The sequence below is a fragment of the Lates calcarifer genome, linkage group LG7_1 (genome assembly GCF_001640805.2).
Source record: "Lates calcarifer isolate ASB-BC8 linkage group LG7_1, TLL_Latcal_v3, whole genome shotgun sequence".
Classification (NCBI taxonomy): domain Eukaryota; kingdom Metazoa; phylum Chordata; class Actinopteri; family Centropomidae; genus Lates; species Lates calcarifer.
Window position 1 is genome coordinate 15724059 of NC_066839.1, and position 16672 is coordinate 15740730.

Here is a 16672-nt window from a genome sequence, read left to right on the forward strand (position 1 = left end):
TAAATCCTTAATTTGATCTACTCATTAATTATATTAAAATTCCTAAAATTCCTCTCAGCTCGCTGGAAAACCTTGTTGCTTTAATGACTTGAATAAGGGACTGTACAAAAATTATTTGGTATGGAGAGGGGGCCTAAATCCTATATTTTATAATCTAAAAAAGATGCAGTTCAGTAAAAACAAACAAACAAAAAACCCTCCCATCCCCCCTGAGGAATATTTTCTTTGGAAACCTCCCCTTTCGGTTGACCCTACCAAAAAAAGCGCCAAAATATTTTTGCCCCTGAAAGAGTAAAAAAAATATGGCAGAAGAAAAAGCTGAAACACCCTCTCCTGCTCTCACTAATAATATACACTACCCTTCTAGACCAGATAATCAAAGTATATAAACCTCCAACTTTTCTGACCACCCCACCCTTCTTAGTAATTTTTATACAGTCCCTAATTCCTGCCAATATTGGGCTAAATTTAGAAAAGCTAAACTAGTCTGAGGGGATCCACTACCTGGAGCTAAGAGGACGTCCCGTCCTGTCTCAGGTGTACCGTCTGTCTCTCCCCTAATAGGACGAATCAATAAAAGATCAGGTGACCATGTTGCCACGGCATTCTCCCAAACGTCACACTTAAGGTCAGTCAGGTTGGACAGGAGAGCAAGAAGCCCCATGGGTCTCAGGTCAGACTTGACTTGACAAATGCTTGTGATTTGTGTCCACTTCTGCTCTCCTGTCTGCCAGGGTGTGCTTTGGTCTGATCTCCACCCCCCGACAACTAAACGATATAAAGTAAACAACATTTACATCTCTGTCAACAACCGCCACTCAATCATTTAATCTCTAAACTCATAAGTTACGAATAAACAGAACTCATCAATCCTGGAGCACAAAGAAACAGGATATAGTTAATCAATTAGACACAGTATTTCCAAATAAGTTAAATTGAAATCTTAATATATTGTATTGTTTACTCCATTTAAATATTTTTTTCTTACTTTAAATATAATTATTACAGATCTTGAAAAAATACTACACTGTGCATTGGCTGTCTGCTTGTTTAAAGAGTGCCCGGTGCTTCCTGGATTCAGATATGTACACTTCATTAGAAATCGCCTGGAAGGGAGTTTCTCGCTGCTTAATATCCACAGCCTCAGGTTTTACGATGGCATCAGCTCCCTTCATTCTCCTCTTTCTTTCATTTGGTCAAATCTCAATTAACGCTGTGATGATTTAAAACTAATTTGAAATAAAATAAAAAATAATGCATATTTTTTTCTTGATTTGTTAAGTTCATTTTCCAAAAATAGTAAGTCTAAAAATATATTGCATATGCCATCTTAGGAAATCGACATAATAAAATATTCTTAATAAGGAGAAATTGTAAAGTAGGAGAATATATATTACCTCTTTGAGGAATCTGGGCATTAATAGAAATAAAAAACCCAATGAGCAGGATTTGATTTTGTGTTCTGGGTGCTGCTCAAATAGAGAAAAAGTTTAAGATGGCTTTAAAGAGTTGAAAACTTTTACGGCTTATCCAATGCTGAAGATCAGGGCATTTGCTGTGTAGGAAAGCAATCGGGTACTCTTTATGTTTTTAAAGGTACACACACTCCGACACTACTCGTTTTCTGAGTGACAGTAAAACACTTGCAGGTTAAAAGGCAATGAAAAGAGTGTGGTTTGAAACCCACCACAACTCAATTAAGTATCAGACACCCCCCTGCCCCTCCCACCCGCACATTCCCACCCGCACATCCCACCCCCACCCCCCACCCCTGTTCAATCCAAATACATGTCTAACATGGTACTATGTTTGTCCGCACAGCGAGTCAGGCCTCCATCCAGATGCCTTTTTGAAATCTAATCACATTAACAGTGTGGATACATACATAAATATATAGTGTATATTTATATAAGTATGTCAGAGCTGATTGAAAAATCAAATGGAATGACTCTAGTAATGTGTGTGTGTGTGTGTGTGTGTGTGTGTGTGTATATATATATATATATATATATACACATACACATATACATATACATATATATACACATACATACATACATACACACACACACACACACACACACACACACACACATACACATATATATATATATACATACACATATACTGTATATATTCCATGGGACTCAACAGGTTGTGCATCAGGCAACATGACAAACACGCTGGCCGACTCCTCTACTGGTGAAAGAATACAAATATACAGTTTGCACTGACAAAAGCAGCCATGACATCCTCACTGTTTCCTTCTCTACGAAACACAAACACATAAATGATACATAGTATGTTCCCCCTGGGGAGATATTAGTAGCTAGAACAAAAAAAAAATTGTTTGTTGTAATTAAGGAATGGATTAGTGCAATATAATAAGGGAACGAGGGCAGAAGTGCTGACGAGAAGAAGAAGTGTGAGGGAGGAGATGGGGACTCTGGCTTGTGTGACATCCTTTGGTTTATCTTGGGGTGGGGAGAGGAGGAGGAGGAGGAAGTATAATCAGTGTGGGTGTAGAATTAGAGCGGGTAGAACAGACATTTCCCAGATGTTGTGGCACATTGGGATGCAAGGTGAGCAGCTAGAGCACAGCCGGTTGATAACATGAAAAGTGCGCTGTGTTTCTAACCAGTGTAGAGCTGCAACAATCAGTTGATTGAAGGAAAACTGATCTGCAACTGTTTTGATAATCAAATAATCATCTAAAAATGCCAAATAAACTGAAGGTTTCAGCCTCTTAAATGTGAAGCTTTGATATTTGTCTTTTTTTATATGATAAAAAACTGAATAGCTTTGGGTTTTAAAAAACAAGCCATTTGTAAATGTCACCTTGGGCATCCATTTTTCAATATTTAGTGGCATTTTAACGACAAAACGATGAACAGGTAATGAAAATTATCATTAGTTGCAGCCCTAAACCAGTGCATTTTCAATGTGCGTCTCCAGTGATCATGTCACAGCTGTCAGGCGATCAGCAACAAAATCCTATTTCTTGGGACAACAGCAAACCCATTCATTCTACCACTTCCTAGTCATATGTGTGAGACTAGCTGCCTAAAGCTCTACCTGCAAGTCATAAGGCAAGTCACAGGGAACAGCAAAGGTGAAAAATTATGACCAAAAAAACAAACAAAACAAAAACAGATGAGCGATGGCCCTCCTCTTGTTAAGCCTTCACAGGGCTATGGAGGGTCTCAACTCCTCAGTAAGTAGGACCCTTGTAAAAGCCTCTCTAGAACAAGGCTTCCTCAAACCAGGACTGGGGCTGAGATGAAACATTAGTTTGCAGATTCACTGGGGCTTTTGACGTGTGTGTGTTTTTGTTAATAAAATCAGTTTAGAGCCAATTTTTTGGTGTCCTGACCCCAAGTTAAAGAAGCCCTGCTCTAGAGTTGAGTTTGGTAAAAAAAAAAAAAAAAGAGATCTGTCTCACACACCCCCACCTTCAGGTACAGTATTTTAGTTTTCGCAGAGCATCACTCGAGATGAAAATGTTTCTGTCAGTGTCAGGAGAGGAGGACAGGGAGAGGGGGAGAGGGGGAGAGAGAGAGAGAGAGAGAGAGAGAGAGAGAGAGAGAGAGAGAGAGAGAGAGAGAGAGAGAGAGAGAGAGCTCCGCTTCTTCCTCTGAAGCTGCTTGTTTGGTTTGATTGCCTGAAAGCCTCCTAAAAAACCATCACACATACCCACATTTATCCATTTATCCACACTGACAACACTCGCTCTCCCACTCTCTCTTTCACACACACACACTCACGCAGAGACAAACTCAAATCAGGAGAAATAAGACGACACTCTCCATTAGTTGCTCCTTCACCCTGGTTGGTTGAACACCGTTAACATTGAGCTGACAGTGCAGGCTTGTGTTCCCCCGGAAGCACCTTAACAGCGGACCATCCCTGAGCCACTGGCTTACAAATGGAACAAACATGATTGTTGTGCTAAGACGCTTTGGGGGAAACGCGGCCCTGACAGTCTCCCAGTTCTGCCTGGTGCTCGGCATTCCTGGCAGGCAAAAGAGGGGGAGGACACACACAACCTTCCATGTAACCTCAGAGTGTTGTGATAGCTAAAAAATCCAAGCTGATGAACAAAAAGTCCCTTCCTCACTCTTTGAAACCAGGAAATATAGGTGCTCTGACTGACATGGATTAAGCTATCACATTGTAACCCCTTCTGTAGTCGACTAAAGGGATCTGTGCTTCATAATGTGTCATCTGTCCCTCGCCCAACCCAGCCCCACCCCCATCATCCCCCCCTTCCCTCCCCTGATCGTGAGGTCCCCAGCAGAAGAGACAGGGGTGTTCAGTCCCTCGGCTCCCCCTCTGTGCAGGAGCGGGAGCATCGTGATGATTAATTCATAGATGCAGCAACCCCGCTACCCTCTACTGCAGGTTCTTCAGGATGCGTCCGTAGCGGAAATCATAGACGTGCCGGCAGAGATACACCAGCTCGGGGTCGACGTCTGTGGGCACACAGCGGTGGGAGGGGGGGGCGAAGTCAGGGCGGCAGGGCACCATGCTGGCGCTGCCAGGTGGGGCGCCTTCGGCACGCCGCTTCACCAAGGCACAAAATCTAGGAAAGGGAAAAAGGAGAGGGGGAAAATCTTCATGCTATTGTGGCATTATCTGAAAAGTGCAAGCCACTGAACTCGAAGCAGATCTTTGCAAAGGATGTCTAAGCAAATACTCATGGCCTTGTGTACCGCTGAATTCATTAACAGTTGCAGTGTCACCGATGTGTGATTAAAAAAAAGTCAGAAAAAAGGCGCACTGCATATCTCAGAAGCTGAGGTGTTAATTAAATGGGAAGACTTCAAGTCTCCTGAATACACTCTCTGCTAACGACAATAGCTGTTGTCTATTTCTGTGTGTGTGTGTGTGTGTGTGTGTGCGTGTGTGTACTTACCTACAGTACTGGGCTAGTGGGAGAACGTAGCATCTGTCTTCTATGCAGGCCACACTATTTTCATCCTGATGCCGAGAGGCGAAAATCTCATTCTGAAACCAACAGTGGGTGTACAATGTCACATCAACACAAGTGTTTCCTATTGTGCGGGCTGAAGGCTGACGAAATGACAACGCTTTTCGACTGTGAACGCAGAGGGAACCGTAATTGTTTGCATAGAATAGGCATGTGCCTCTGTGTTTCTATCCTACGCGCCAACACACGCACACACACACACACGCACACACACACAAATGCTGCTCCACTCAACACACGCTGCAGACATCCATCGTGAACAGAAATGTGTGTGGTGTTTCGCTGTGTTCACTTTTGCACAGTGAAAATTTTCCCTTCTCTTACTCTTTGTTTGTCTAAGACTGGGGTGGCAGAGGTATCATCATCTGGCATTGTGGTTTCACTGAAGAGCTAACCAACTATCAACAGTTTCAGGTCTGCTGAGGGAAAGATAATGATGTCTCCAGCAGCAGTCAGGGTCTAAATATTTGTGCACAGATGGGCGGTTTAGCTCACCTCCCTGCACAGTATTTTCCTATGTATATCAGGACATTATGCATTAACACTTACTTATAATGAACTGACAAATGATAACTACAAAATTTCTATTATAGCACACCAATAATTGTGTGATACAAGTAATGCAAATGACATGAAATAATCTTCCCTCTTACACTCAAACACATTATACCAATTTATAACCTATGTGAAAACACAAGACAGTATTGACAAAAATAAACTTACTCAACAGAGGAACATAATCAAGAAACATAAAGAATCAATGTCTATCAAACAGTCTTTGACGTTTAAGAATTCACTCTGTACAACTTAAATGTTCTACACAGCAGCACTGACAAGAAATTCTCAGTTTAAAATAAAGAAAGGAAAACCATCAAGACACAGTGAATGATGCTAATGTGTCTTTATTTCATTATATGTTCATTATGAATGCCAGTATGTGTTTGTACTGTATAGCTAACGTACGATAGCTTCATCAGGTGAATTAAAAAAAAATAAATAAATCTATAAAAGACCTATAGGAAAGCGAAAACTGTTAAATATGAAATAATATAATTGTAATGTTAGTTAAATAATCATATGAATAAATACAATATAAATGTCTATAATAACATATCTAATATAGTAATAATCTACAATTCTGAAAGGAAGCAGGAGGAAACAACATTTTATAATTATAATTAGCTTTTAAACTTTTAAAATGTAACAATTATTCCACGGTTTTACTTTCATACTATATATTTCATTTTCTACATACTTATCCATATGATTGTTTATTTCATAATTGGTTGGTTGGTTTGGTTCATATGGATGTCAAGTACTCCCTAAATACTTCATCGTACACATCCCCTGTCAAGCATTTGTTTTCAGGTTAATTAGAGTTAGAATTATCTATTTTTAAGAAGGGACACACACGGTTTTCACTTTGCTGTTACTGTTTCCTTCCATTTAACCACTGGGAAAAATCAATTCTTTGCTTCCATTCAAGCCTCACCTCACAGTGTGTGCTGGGATCTCGGCCTCCCTGGGTGTGCTCAGGTCGGTAGTACCAGAAAAGACTCATCATCAGCTCTCCTGAGGCAGCAAATTGAGACACAAACAGCACATGCATAGGTACAGGCAAACAACCTTGGCCATATATCCCCTTATCCCTCATCCATTCACACGTATAAACCCTCATATCTTACAATGATCTCCCTCTCCTCATCTCCTTTACCTGTTTTGGGGTCCTCCCACAGTGCTGATATCTTGGCAACGTATGGGAGGGATTTCTTCCTGGGGCCTGATCGTAGCAGCACAGTGTCTCTGACACGTATCACTTCACCGTCCCTCTCGACTCCTTCATAACACTGCCGCAGGGCCGTCTCATCCTCTCCCTGAGACAGGCACATGCACAAGCACACATACACACCGACAAGGACAGATATAATTCTCATTATAAAGACAAAAAGGAATCTGTTCGCACGAAGCTGTGTGGTCAAAACACAATTATCTTTTCCCCCCAAGAGCTGATTTTTTTTTTCTTTCTGCCAGCCAGCTGTGTGGATGCTGAGGTTTCTACCACCAGGGTATTATCAGGTAGTGCTAAACCCAAGAAAGAGTCTAACTAGAGAAACAACCAGACAAGATGGCTCAATAATCTGTAGCTCATCTTCACTGTACACAGACACACTCACAAATAACCTACCGCAATGAAGACCTCCCTTTCCGTGGGCACCCCAACAGGCCGCCAGCCGTTGGTGGCACGTCTGCGGCTGACTTTCTTTTGCTTAGTGCTGCTGAGGCTTGGCACGGGTGATGGCTGTTTCTGGGGCAGCCGTGTGCGGCCCATGGACAGGGAGCCATTGGAGGGCTTGGTGCTCTGTGGGCATTCCCTGGCCAGCTTTAACCTGGCCTGAGGCTGGTCTCGCCCCGACAGGGGGGTCAACAGGTGGGGTTTAGTTTGGGTAGAGGTGGGCACACGCTGGATAGAGGGCAGCTGGACATGGGCAGGGATGGGGGAACCAGAAGAGAGGGGCTGTGTTCACCCTGAGGGGAGGAGTAACCCTCTGGAAAAGTAAAGAATGAACATAACACTTTCAAATACTACAGCAAGAAATCAAAATCGATCAAATTTGCACTTAAACCGGGACACTGTAACTTTTGAGACATGAAAATTTTACAGATGAGAGGAAAAGTTGAATTCTTAATAAAGTAATACACTCAGGTATTTTGCTCCTTACTTGGTCTGGTTAGACCAGAGGCTAATGGAGGCTCTGAGCAAACTGCATGGTTCCTCTGTAGATGAGCATAAAAACAATCTGCCTCTCTCTTATCTTGTTCATCAGTCCTTCTATATAGAACACAACATTACATACGAGCTTCCTTATCAAGAAATATCTAAGCCAGAGCCTCAGGGTATGGACACATTCAAGGCTCATGCCAACAAAAAAAAGGACAACAAAAAACAGAAATGTTCACACTTGTTGGGCCACACAACTAGCTCGAGGCACACATTTAACAACAAAGGAATCTTAAGTTCTGTAAGTAATAACTCCAAGAATAACACTGGGATAAAGGTTTCTTTCATAATAGCAGCTATACAAAGAGGGCCTAAGATGAGTGAATCAGAGAAGCATCAGTGGAGGAAAATACACAAGTTGCTAGATAGCTTATTGAAAATGCTACATGTGGTTGTTTCAGCAGTCTCTGTGATACTGGTTTAACATGATGCTGACTGTTTACTCAAATGAGACTATGGCTTGTGACATGGGTCAGTACAGACAATGTATCTTTTGTGTGTATGCCTAAAATGAGCTCTTGTATACATTTTTGGTCCAGCTGAATGACTTAAAAAATTTCCATTTCCCACTCACCTGTTTTGATGCTGTGTGTACATCCAGTGCATCCTGTGCTGAAAGAGCAACCCCTGCTGGTGACGGGAGGCATGGCTCTGCAGGTGTAGCCACCGATCCCGCAGGCATCACCGTAACAGGGCGAAGCCACAGAGTTGCAGTAGGCGGGATGGGCCAGCCCCGAGGCGTGGGACACCCGCGGACCCAGCAGCTTGGAGCCAGTCATCCGATTAGGGCACAAACTGGAAGGGGCAAAGTTCAGAGGTCGTGAGGCCAGGTTCGGCGATGTCGTTCCAGTGTGTGTCGGGTGAGCTATGTGGACGTAGTAGCTGGAGAAGCAGTGGTCGGCGGTGCAGAGGCAGGGGTGAGGGCTGAGGGTCAGGGCTGTGTGCGGGTGCGAGTGGGTCAGGGACGGTGAGGTTACGAGGCACTCGCGCTTCACAGGGGTCATGGCTGTGTTAAGAGGCTGATCGTCTGACTCTCCATAGGGCTGCTGGCCCAGGAAGAAGGCCAAGCGGTGGCAGTATTCCATTGAACCCTCTGGGGGACAGCAGTAGTAAGGGCTCAGTTCGGTCTCCAGCTGCTCCTCCTTCACTTGCTTAAGCGGGTACGCTAGCATGCTGCGTGACTGGTAGCCTGGTTTGGTCAGTCTATGGGTGCAGCTGCCAGGCTCCCACTCTACTTTGGGCTCAAAGTCCGCCTTCTTCTTGCAGGCTGTGCAGCCAATGTGCAGGGGTGGGGCCTTTTTTCCCCTCTGCTTTTGTGATCGCCCCTTGTGTTTGAGCTTAACTCTGGAGTGCTGTTTTGGGGTTGAGGCTGCAGCAGGAGCCTTGCAGTCTGATGTGATAGTAGCTGTGGGTGCAGCCTTTACTCTCTGTTTACTGGTAGCAGAAGAGCTGGTTAACTTCAGCAGGGCTGCAGCATTGAGTCCAGCCAATCGTCTGGGGGCGGGGGCATCCAGACTCTCCTGACTCATCCCCCTGCTCTCATCACCTCGGTTGACTTTGGCCTTCTTGACTCGCTTAGAGCTTTGGCACAGTTCAAGTCTGTGGGACGCTGAGACTTTACTGGTGTTTCCTCGTGAAGCCTTCAGACCTCCAGGGACACCAGTTCTGGCTGGATCTGAATCCGGGGAACCCCCTCCATTTGTGGGTTCTTCCTGTCTCCTGGCCTGTTTAGCTGCTGGCTGAGGGTCAGTAGCTCTTTCAAGCAGTAGACTGTTCACTGCCTCAGCATTGAGAGAGGCAAGTCTGCGCTTGCGTGGTTGTAAGACATGAATACACTCACCATGACTTGGGCTAACTGACTTTGATTTGTTTTTGGTTGATGACTTTGCCTGTCTTCTTTCATTGCTTTTCCCTTTTTTGGGTTTGTGTTTGAGGGATAAATGTCGGCGTGCATTGTTTCCTTCCCTTTCTTCAGAACTCTCCTTCTCACTGATGCTTTCCTCCAATCGGGTGAGGAGAACGTGGCAGCTGAAGCCCTTCCCCACCTGAACCCCCAGTCCTCCCCCGCAATGGATACAACTTCCTGTCCCGTTTCTTGTCACGCCTCCGGTCAAGTTTTCTGTTCTGATTGGATTTTTCTCTTCTCCCCCTCTTGCGAGTCATCCCCTTGGCCACGTCCTTCCCTTGTTTGACGATCTCACTTATCTTCTTTGTCCTGCCGAATCGCAGTGAGCGCTCAGGCCAGGCACCGCCCATGGTGCCACCATGTGGCCAAAGTGGACAGTTGTCCCACCACTCAGCACTACTGCGGCTCTGCCTGAGGGAACCCTTCTGCCTTGCGTGAGTCATCACATGCTTCTCCACGGGGCCTAGAGATAAGAGACCAAAAAGTGGTGAAAACTCTGGTTTGTCCTAGTTTCACCATGTCCTTACAAGGCTCACAAAATCTACACAACAACAACCAATGAGCTAAGCAGTAGTTACTTACAAACAAAACAGTTAATTGGATCCATAGAGAGCTGGTTCAGCACTACACATGTTTGACATCTTATAACATCTTTATAACCTTTGTTAGAAGCTGTTAATATCAGCAGGAACCACAATTTTGGCCCCACTGACTAAACAGGACTGATGGTCAGGGCACTGTCAGAGAGTGATATGAGGTGTATTAAGAAGAGACCGTTAACAGGAACATTTTCTGTTTTCATGACTTCAAACTACACAAGGCTGGAAGGTTTTTTGTGGTGTGGAAAGTACTGAGGCACAAAGAAAATCAAAACAAGCCGGAGCCAAAAAGACACAAACATAACAAAGACATCGACTATCTTACGTAAGCCCTCAGCTTAGATTCAAACACAACAGCAACATCTGATTCAATACAAAAAGAAGCTTGATGATGAGTAAATTCAGCTGAATGGTTATGTGATCAGGAGCTCCAGCTATTGTTCACCTGTCTGCCTTCATTTTAACATGTTTGTGTGTGTGCGTGTGTTTTATGTTGCACTGAGGAAACCGATGCACTCTGTCATTCATTCACTCCGTTCATTGCCTTATCACCTCATGTGCACGCAGCATGCAAATAACAGCTTGTTAAGGCCAATTGTTTAGTCTGAAATGTTTAGTCTGAGAGGAAAATGTCAAAAAGGCTTCACTACAACATTAAACTCCACTGAGGAAAATAAGACAAATAAACAGGCTGGCTTAATGCCTATTTAAACCTAGAGACATTTCTATTACTTCAATTTCATGGCTTCAAATTAATCATTGTCTTAAAGTCTGCCTTATGTAGAGGAAGATAATCGCATGCATACGTATGAATATAAACATTCCCAGAGCTCACTGTGAAATCATTTAGCAAATAAATTCACAATCAGCAGCAAACAATTAGCTTGGGAGTTTTTGTGAAAATGTTTAAAAAACATAAACAACTGCAGATAATGAAGGTAAAGCTGTGCATTTTTATGCTGAAGGTCATAAAGATTTATTGTCTGCCTAATGAGATCTGCATTCAAAAGTGTACATGCAGTAGACTCTGCATCACAAACACCAGATACAATTTTCCACCATTTATTTTGTGAAATAAAGGTGTTTTTTTCCCCAAAACTCACAAGAGCTTCTTGTCCCACCAGATTAGCTCCCATAATTAGCTACAATCAGTTAATGAAATTCCCCCCTTGAAAACTATTGACATGCATATTTACAGCATGTGCTTTCTAATCTCTTTGTGTAAGACGGCCTTAGTGAAGTTTTAACATTTTCCCTGAATGAGCTTAGATATAGATCATATCAATGCTATCAGTTTATCACAAAAAAACAAAACAACAATCAACCCAGGTTTTATCAGAGTAAGTAGTTTTTAATATTTTCTAATTCTTTCTGTGTGGAGTTGCAGGACAGGGCATCTGTTCAGACTAGCGTGGCTGTGTGCGGCACTGCTGCAGATTACTCCGCAGTTTGAACACATTCAAGACCAGAGAGTTTGGCCCAACTGAGGACTCATTGACAGCCGAAGCCCGACAAGATTTTTCAGACATGTTTGATTTTGTCTGCCCCAGTCTGACTGGGCTTGTGCGGCGTGGGGGCTGCCCAAGACTGAAATGTGTGTGTGATCCTGGCAACAGCCAACACAAGTTTAACTCCAAGGTTAATGAAAATTGAAGCAACTTCACATTAGTTGAGATGTCTTATTTAGCCTGATTATGTGTAAATTAGTAAACAATTAATCTATCTTTTTTCATCATCAAAAAACACTAGAAAGAACATTTAAATGTAACTAATGGCTTTTATACCTTGATTACAAAATAATCTAACATTTTTTGACGGTGTTCTGCTCAATGATGTGTGATCCCTCATCTCATCTTTGCCCTTCCACAGGATGACAGGCTAACTCTAGCTGCCTATTTCTCAGTCAAGGTCTAATCAGTTTCATAGTGTGACCTTGCTGACTGAGACTGAAATTCAATATCTGAATGACATACTTCAAACCAAAAATTCAGAGGTGTTTTCACTTCATATTCAAGAATCAAGGTCTATATTTCAAAATGTTCTTAATTTAAAGTAGCTCTCTGACATCTATTTTCTACTCAAAACTGCCCCACTTCAAGAGCCTTGATACTAAGCTTTTCTCATGCCATGAAACCATGAAAGACAATTTTCCAGCAGCTGTTGTGGGTCACTGCTGAGAAGTGTAGGAGGGGAAATGCTGTAAAGAAATAACCTGTAAGATATTATCTCATGTAGCAGCGCTCTGGCCAAACGGCAATTTGGCTCTTTAAACACAGTTAGGCCTGGTGATCCTCAGGAAGTAATTTCACATTTATAGGAAGATCAATGGCCCTGCGCTCCATCTCTAATTGGTTAGAAAACAGATCATCAGTTCCTCTCAGGGCATCAAACAGCAGCCTCACCAGGATCCTTTTTTATGATAAGACTTGCAAGATTTCTCAAGACTCTTGAGAATATGTGTGCAAAACAGCAACCCCAGTGGATTTAAATAATGATTCAACAGCATCAAGGCACACAACTGAAATTCAACTGTCAACAATTTTGTCTCCTCTGAGATTCCAACTGAACTATAACTTTCTTACCACAGAAATACAGTGACAGTAAGAGATTCAATCAGCCACTCCAAACACAAAGGTGAATACCACATGCACAGTGAGAGTCACTTAGGATATTACAAACAGGCTCAATGTATTAGCCTGGTGGTCTCTAAACTGTGGACTGGGACATACCCATGGGTCTCAGGATAAATCTAAGGAGGAGGGGATCAGAGAGAACGACTCTGATACTGAAAAGTTTACTTTGTGGTAACACTGTATTTTAACCTCCTTATTTAGCATTTAGAAGCAGTACACAAACAATTAATGGTGTTTTATGAGACACTGACATTTATAGACATTGTGATGAAGACATGTTGCAAACAGATGTTTTTAAGTGTTTATTTATGTCTTTGGTAACAACTATAACACCTCATATAAATCACGCATCCACTGGTGTATTAACAGTTAATGAATGTTTGTTAACACAGTTTAACATATCTGTATACTTATCAATATAATCACATGTCTTCAGCAGTTTTAAATACTTTCATAAACTTATTTGTGAGTGATTTGAATTTTATTAGATAGTTTTACCCCCTTCAGGGCAATAAATGCTTTGAATGTGTTTATCATTAATAATAATTATATGACGGATATATATTGAATTAAAACAAGTTTACAGTGTGTTGTAAAACATTTCTTCACTGTTTGGATACAAAGTGTTTACCCCGTAATTTATTATAAATCATCTACAAAGGATTCATAACCTTGTGAATGGGACCTAAAACAAAGTAAAACTATCTAGTAAAATAAGATTATAAGCCAGTTTATAAATGTCTTGAAAACTAATGAAGACATGAAATTCTATATAATTGATTACAACCATGTAATTTAGTGTTATCAAATATTCATTAACTGTTTATAGACCAGTAATTAATGCTATCGTTATAGCTGTTATAAACAATATTATAAAAGTCTTTGTGACTGTTAACGACTACATTACAGTGTCTGAGGTCCTCAGACAGAGGTCTACTTATGATTCCATGTACCCGTCAGAAAACTAAGGGTGACTGTGTCTTCCAAATTTTAGCTCCTAAGCTGTGGAACAACCTGCCACCCACACTTTGCACTGTTGACTCAGTGGCATCTCTTAAAAGGCAGCTAAAAACATATTTGTTTAAAAAAGCATAGTGCCTTGTGTGTATGTTTATTATGTTTGCCTATTTATGTCTCCTTTTATGTTGTTATGGTGTGGTTTTTAAATGTTTCTGCTGTAAAGCACTTTGTGACTGCTCTGTGCTATACAAATAAACTTTACTAACAACTTACTTAGAAACCATTTATTAATTGTTTATTTAGTTGGGGGTTAAAATAAAGTGTTACCTTGTTTTTTAAACTTTTCTCTAAGAGACTGTACCTAAATGTTATTAAGGAGGGGAGGTGAGCTGAATCATACATATAAAGCACGAGCCTCCACATTGTCATTGATATTTTGTTTGGACCCCCATTTCCCACTTTCTAAAAAAAATTAAAAAAAACACACACACACACACACACACATTTATGGAAAACATGACAAAACAGTGAAAATACTACCACTATCTATTTTTGAATATGAAGCAGCTTAAAGGTGAGGCCTGCTGAATGAGTGAACCAGGCCCGGCACTAACACTGTTGGTGAATTTAGCGTTGCAATATATTCACCCCAAACTCAATAAAAAACGTAATTCTGGGATGAGACAAAAGTTGAAGCACCCTCCCTCACTGCCCCAACATATACCCTGCCTTTATCAAAACACAAAAAATACATAACACACCCTCTTTTATTTTAGACACTTCTCTCTGCTGTAGTAATTTTCCTACAGTCCCTAATTTGTTTCTTTTCCTTGTGAAATACTGAACATTTCCACCTTTCTGAGCCTCTAAAAAAATCCCTAAAATAACACATCTGAGAAGGACAAATCACTTTTCTTTGCCTATATTGCTCACAGCTCATATAGTAAGGGGTCACAGTGCTTCATCTTAAAGGGTCACACAATCCAGAAAGGTTCAGGAAACACCACAATAGCCGACCAACAGGCAACATGAGATACATCTTGCAGAATCAAACTCAAAACTCTGCTCCAGATCGTTTGGTAACATTGTCAGTGAATGCAACAGCCACAAACACCCCATCAGCCTAACATTACACCTGTGATGAATACTTCATTCGCTTTTAAATGCCTCTGCTTTGCACTCTCAGGTGGAGCCAACACACCGGCAAAAGAACACATCAAAAATAAATAACCAGCTGGGTAAGGTAGCCCATTCGGATCAGATTGAGAGCGCTCTTGATTTACATTTTCCATGTCACAGGCTGGTGACGGGCAGGTTCAACACGAGGCGCAGGCATGTTGGGGTTTTATCAAGAGGAGATAAAAAGGCTACAAGAATTTCAAACATTAGGTCACTGTTGTTGTTTTTTTTTCCTGAGACTTGCACCGCAGCCTTGAGCTTGATCTACACCACCACCACCCGCTGATGGTGTAGAGGAGGATTTGCATACATGCTAAATGCATACATTTACACTACATGCATAAATATATACATACAGCGGTTGAGGAATAGAGTAGGATGGGATACAGTACAGCTTGACGTAGCTTGCCCATCTGAAGTAGCCAGCCAGGCTCTAAATATGGGCTGAAGAGGGGAGGGGAGGGGAGGGGGGCTACCCAAATACACATACACAGACACACACCAAGCAAAATAAAGGGCAGTCACCCCTTCTGATAACATTTCCTAAACGGATTCCTCATTACCGACACGGTGGCTGTTCTGATCACAGTCCTAGTTGAGCCCCGGGAGGATATGGCAACGTAGCAGCAGCCCCTGCGAATCGCTTCTGGTGCACGAAGCGAAAAATGGGCTCTGCGCTCCTCTCTGGACGGCTGGGCAGTCGGAACAACTTCAAACATTCGGGGCGAAATAGCAACCAAAAAAAAAAAAAAAAATCGCGGTGGTAACTTACGGGCTCGCCGACACGCTTCCTCCTGCCAGCCCCCGGAGAGCCGTCGAACAAATCTGCGGGGTGAAGGAGGGGAGGAGGAGGAGGAGGAGGAGGTGGTGGAGGGGGAGGAGGAGGGGGGAGCTGGGAAGCCGGACTGGTGCGATGGCAATGCTCCGTAACTGGGAGAGCTGGGGAGGAGTGGAGAGAGGACGGTCGGTGGCGCTGCCTGCGAGATGTGTGTGTGTGTGTGTGTGTGTGTGCTCTTCCTGGTTGCGCTTCCACCGATTTACAGAAAACTTAATCTGAACCAATTGCCATACGGACCAGCCTCGCTTGACACCCCCGTCCTCCAATGACGGACAAACAGCTGTTTACTCTGAAAGAAGGGGGGGTTAAAGAAACTAAATATTTGCAGTATCCGAGGTAACTTCCACTACATTAAAAACACACGGCGCTACATCATGGACGGTGGATGTTGCTGCCCCCCCCCCCTCCGCCCGCTACGACGGCAGACAGACAGCCTCACCCTGTCATTTTCGTCGTGACCGAACCACGACCAGAAAACCACCAGACTGTTCAAACACGTCTAGAGAAATTCATGTGAAGGCTGAACAAGGAGCAAGGCTTTCACAACGATATCAACAGTGTCCCATGTGGTGCATGTGACATATGGCATTTAAATGCTGCCCTTTCAACAAAGTTGTGAGGCGTTCTGCGACGTAAAGGAAAGAAAACCTGCACAAAACTCACCTCAAGTCCCATCTTTACTGACTCATGCAGATTACAAACAGAAAATAGGCTTTAAAGAGTTCAAACAATATTTTAATTTTTCTAGAATATAACTGATATCCTTATCTATGTATAGTTGTTACATT

General features: G+C 42.6%; 1 protein-coding gene across 1 annotated transcript; it reads right to left on the minus strand.

Moving 5' to 3' along the window:
- Positions 1-2042: 2042 nt before the first annotated feature.
- LOC108896939 (bromo adjacent homology domain-containing 1 protein-like) lies at positions 2043-16077 on the minus strand. The gene is given in 9 exon segments (XM_018696264.2): positions 2043-4582; positions 4916-5007; positions 6483-6562; positions 6705-6864; positions 7176-7436; positions 7439-7536; positions 8344-9815; positions 9817-10138; positions 15819-16077. Coding segments are annotated over 8 exon segments (2655 nt in total). The 5' UTR covers positions 10119-10138; positions 15819-16077; the 3' UTR covers positions 2043-4392.
- Positions 16078-16672: the final 595 nt, after the last annotated feature.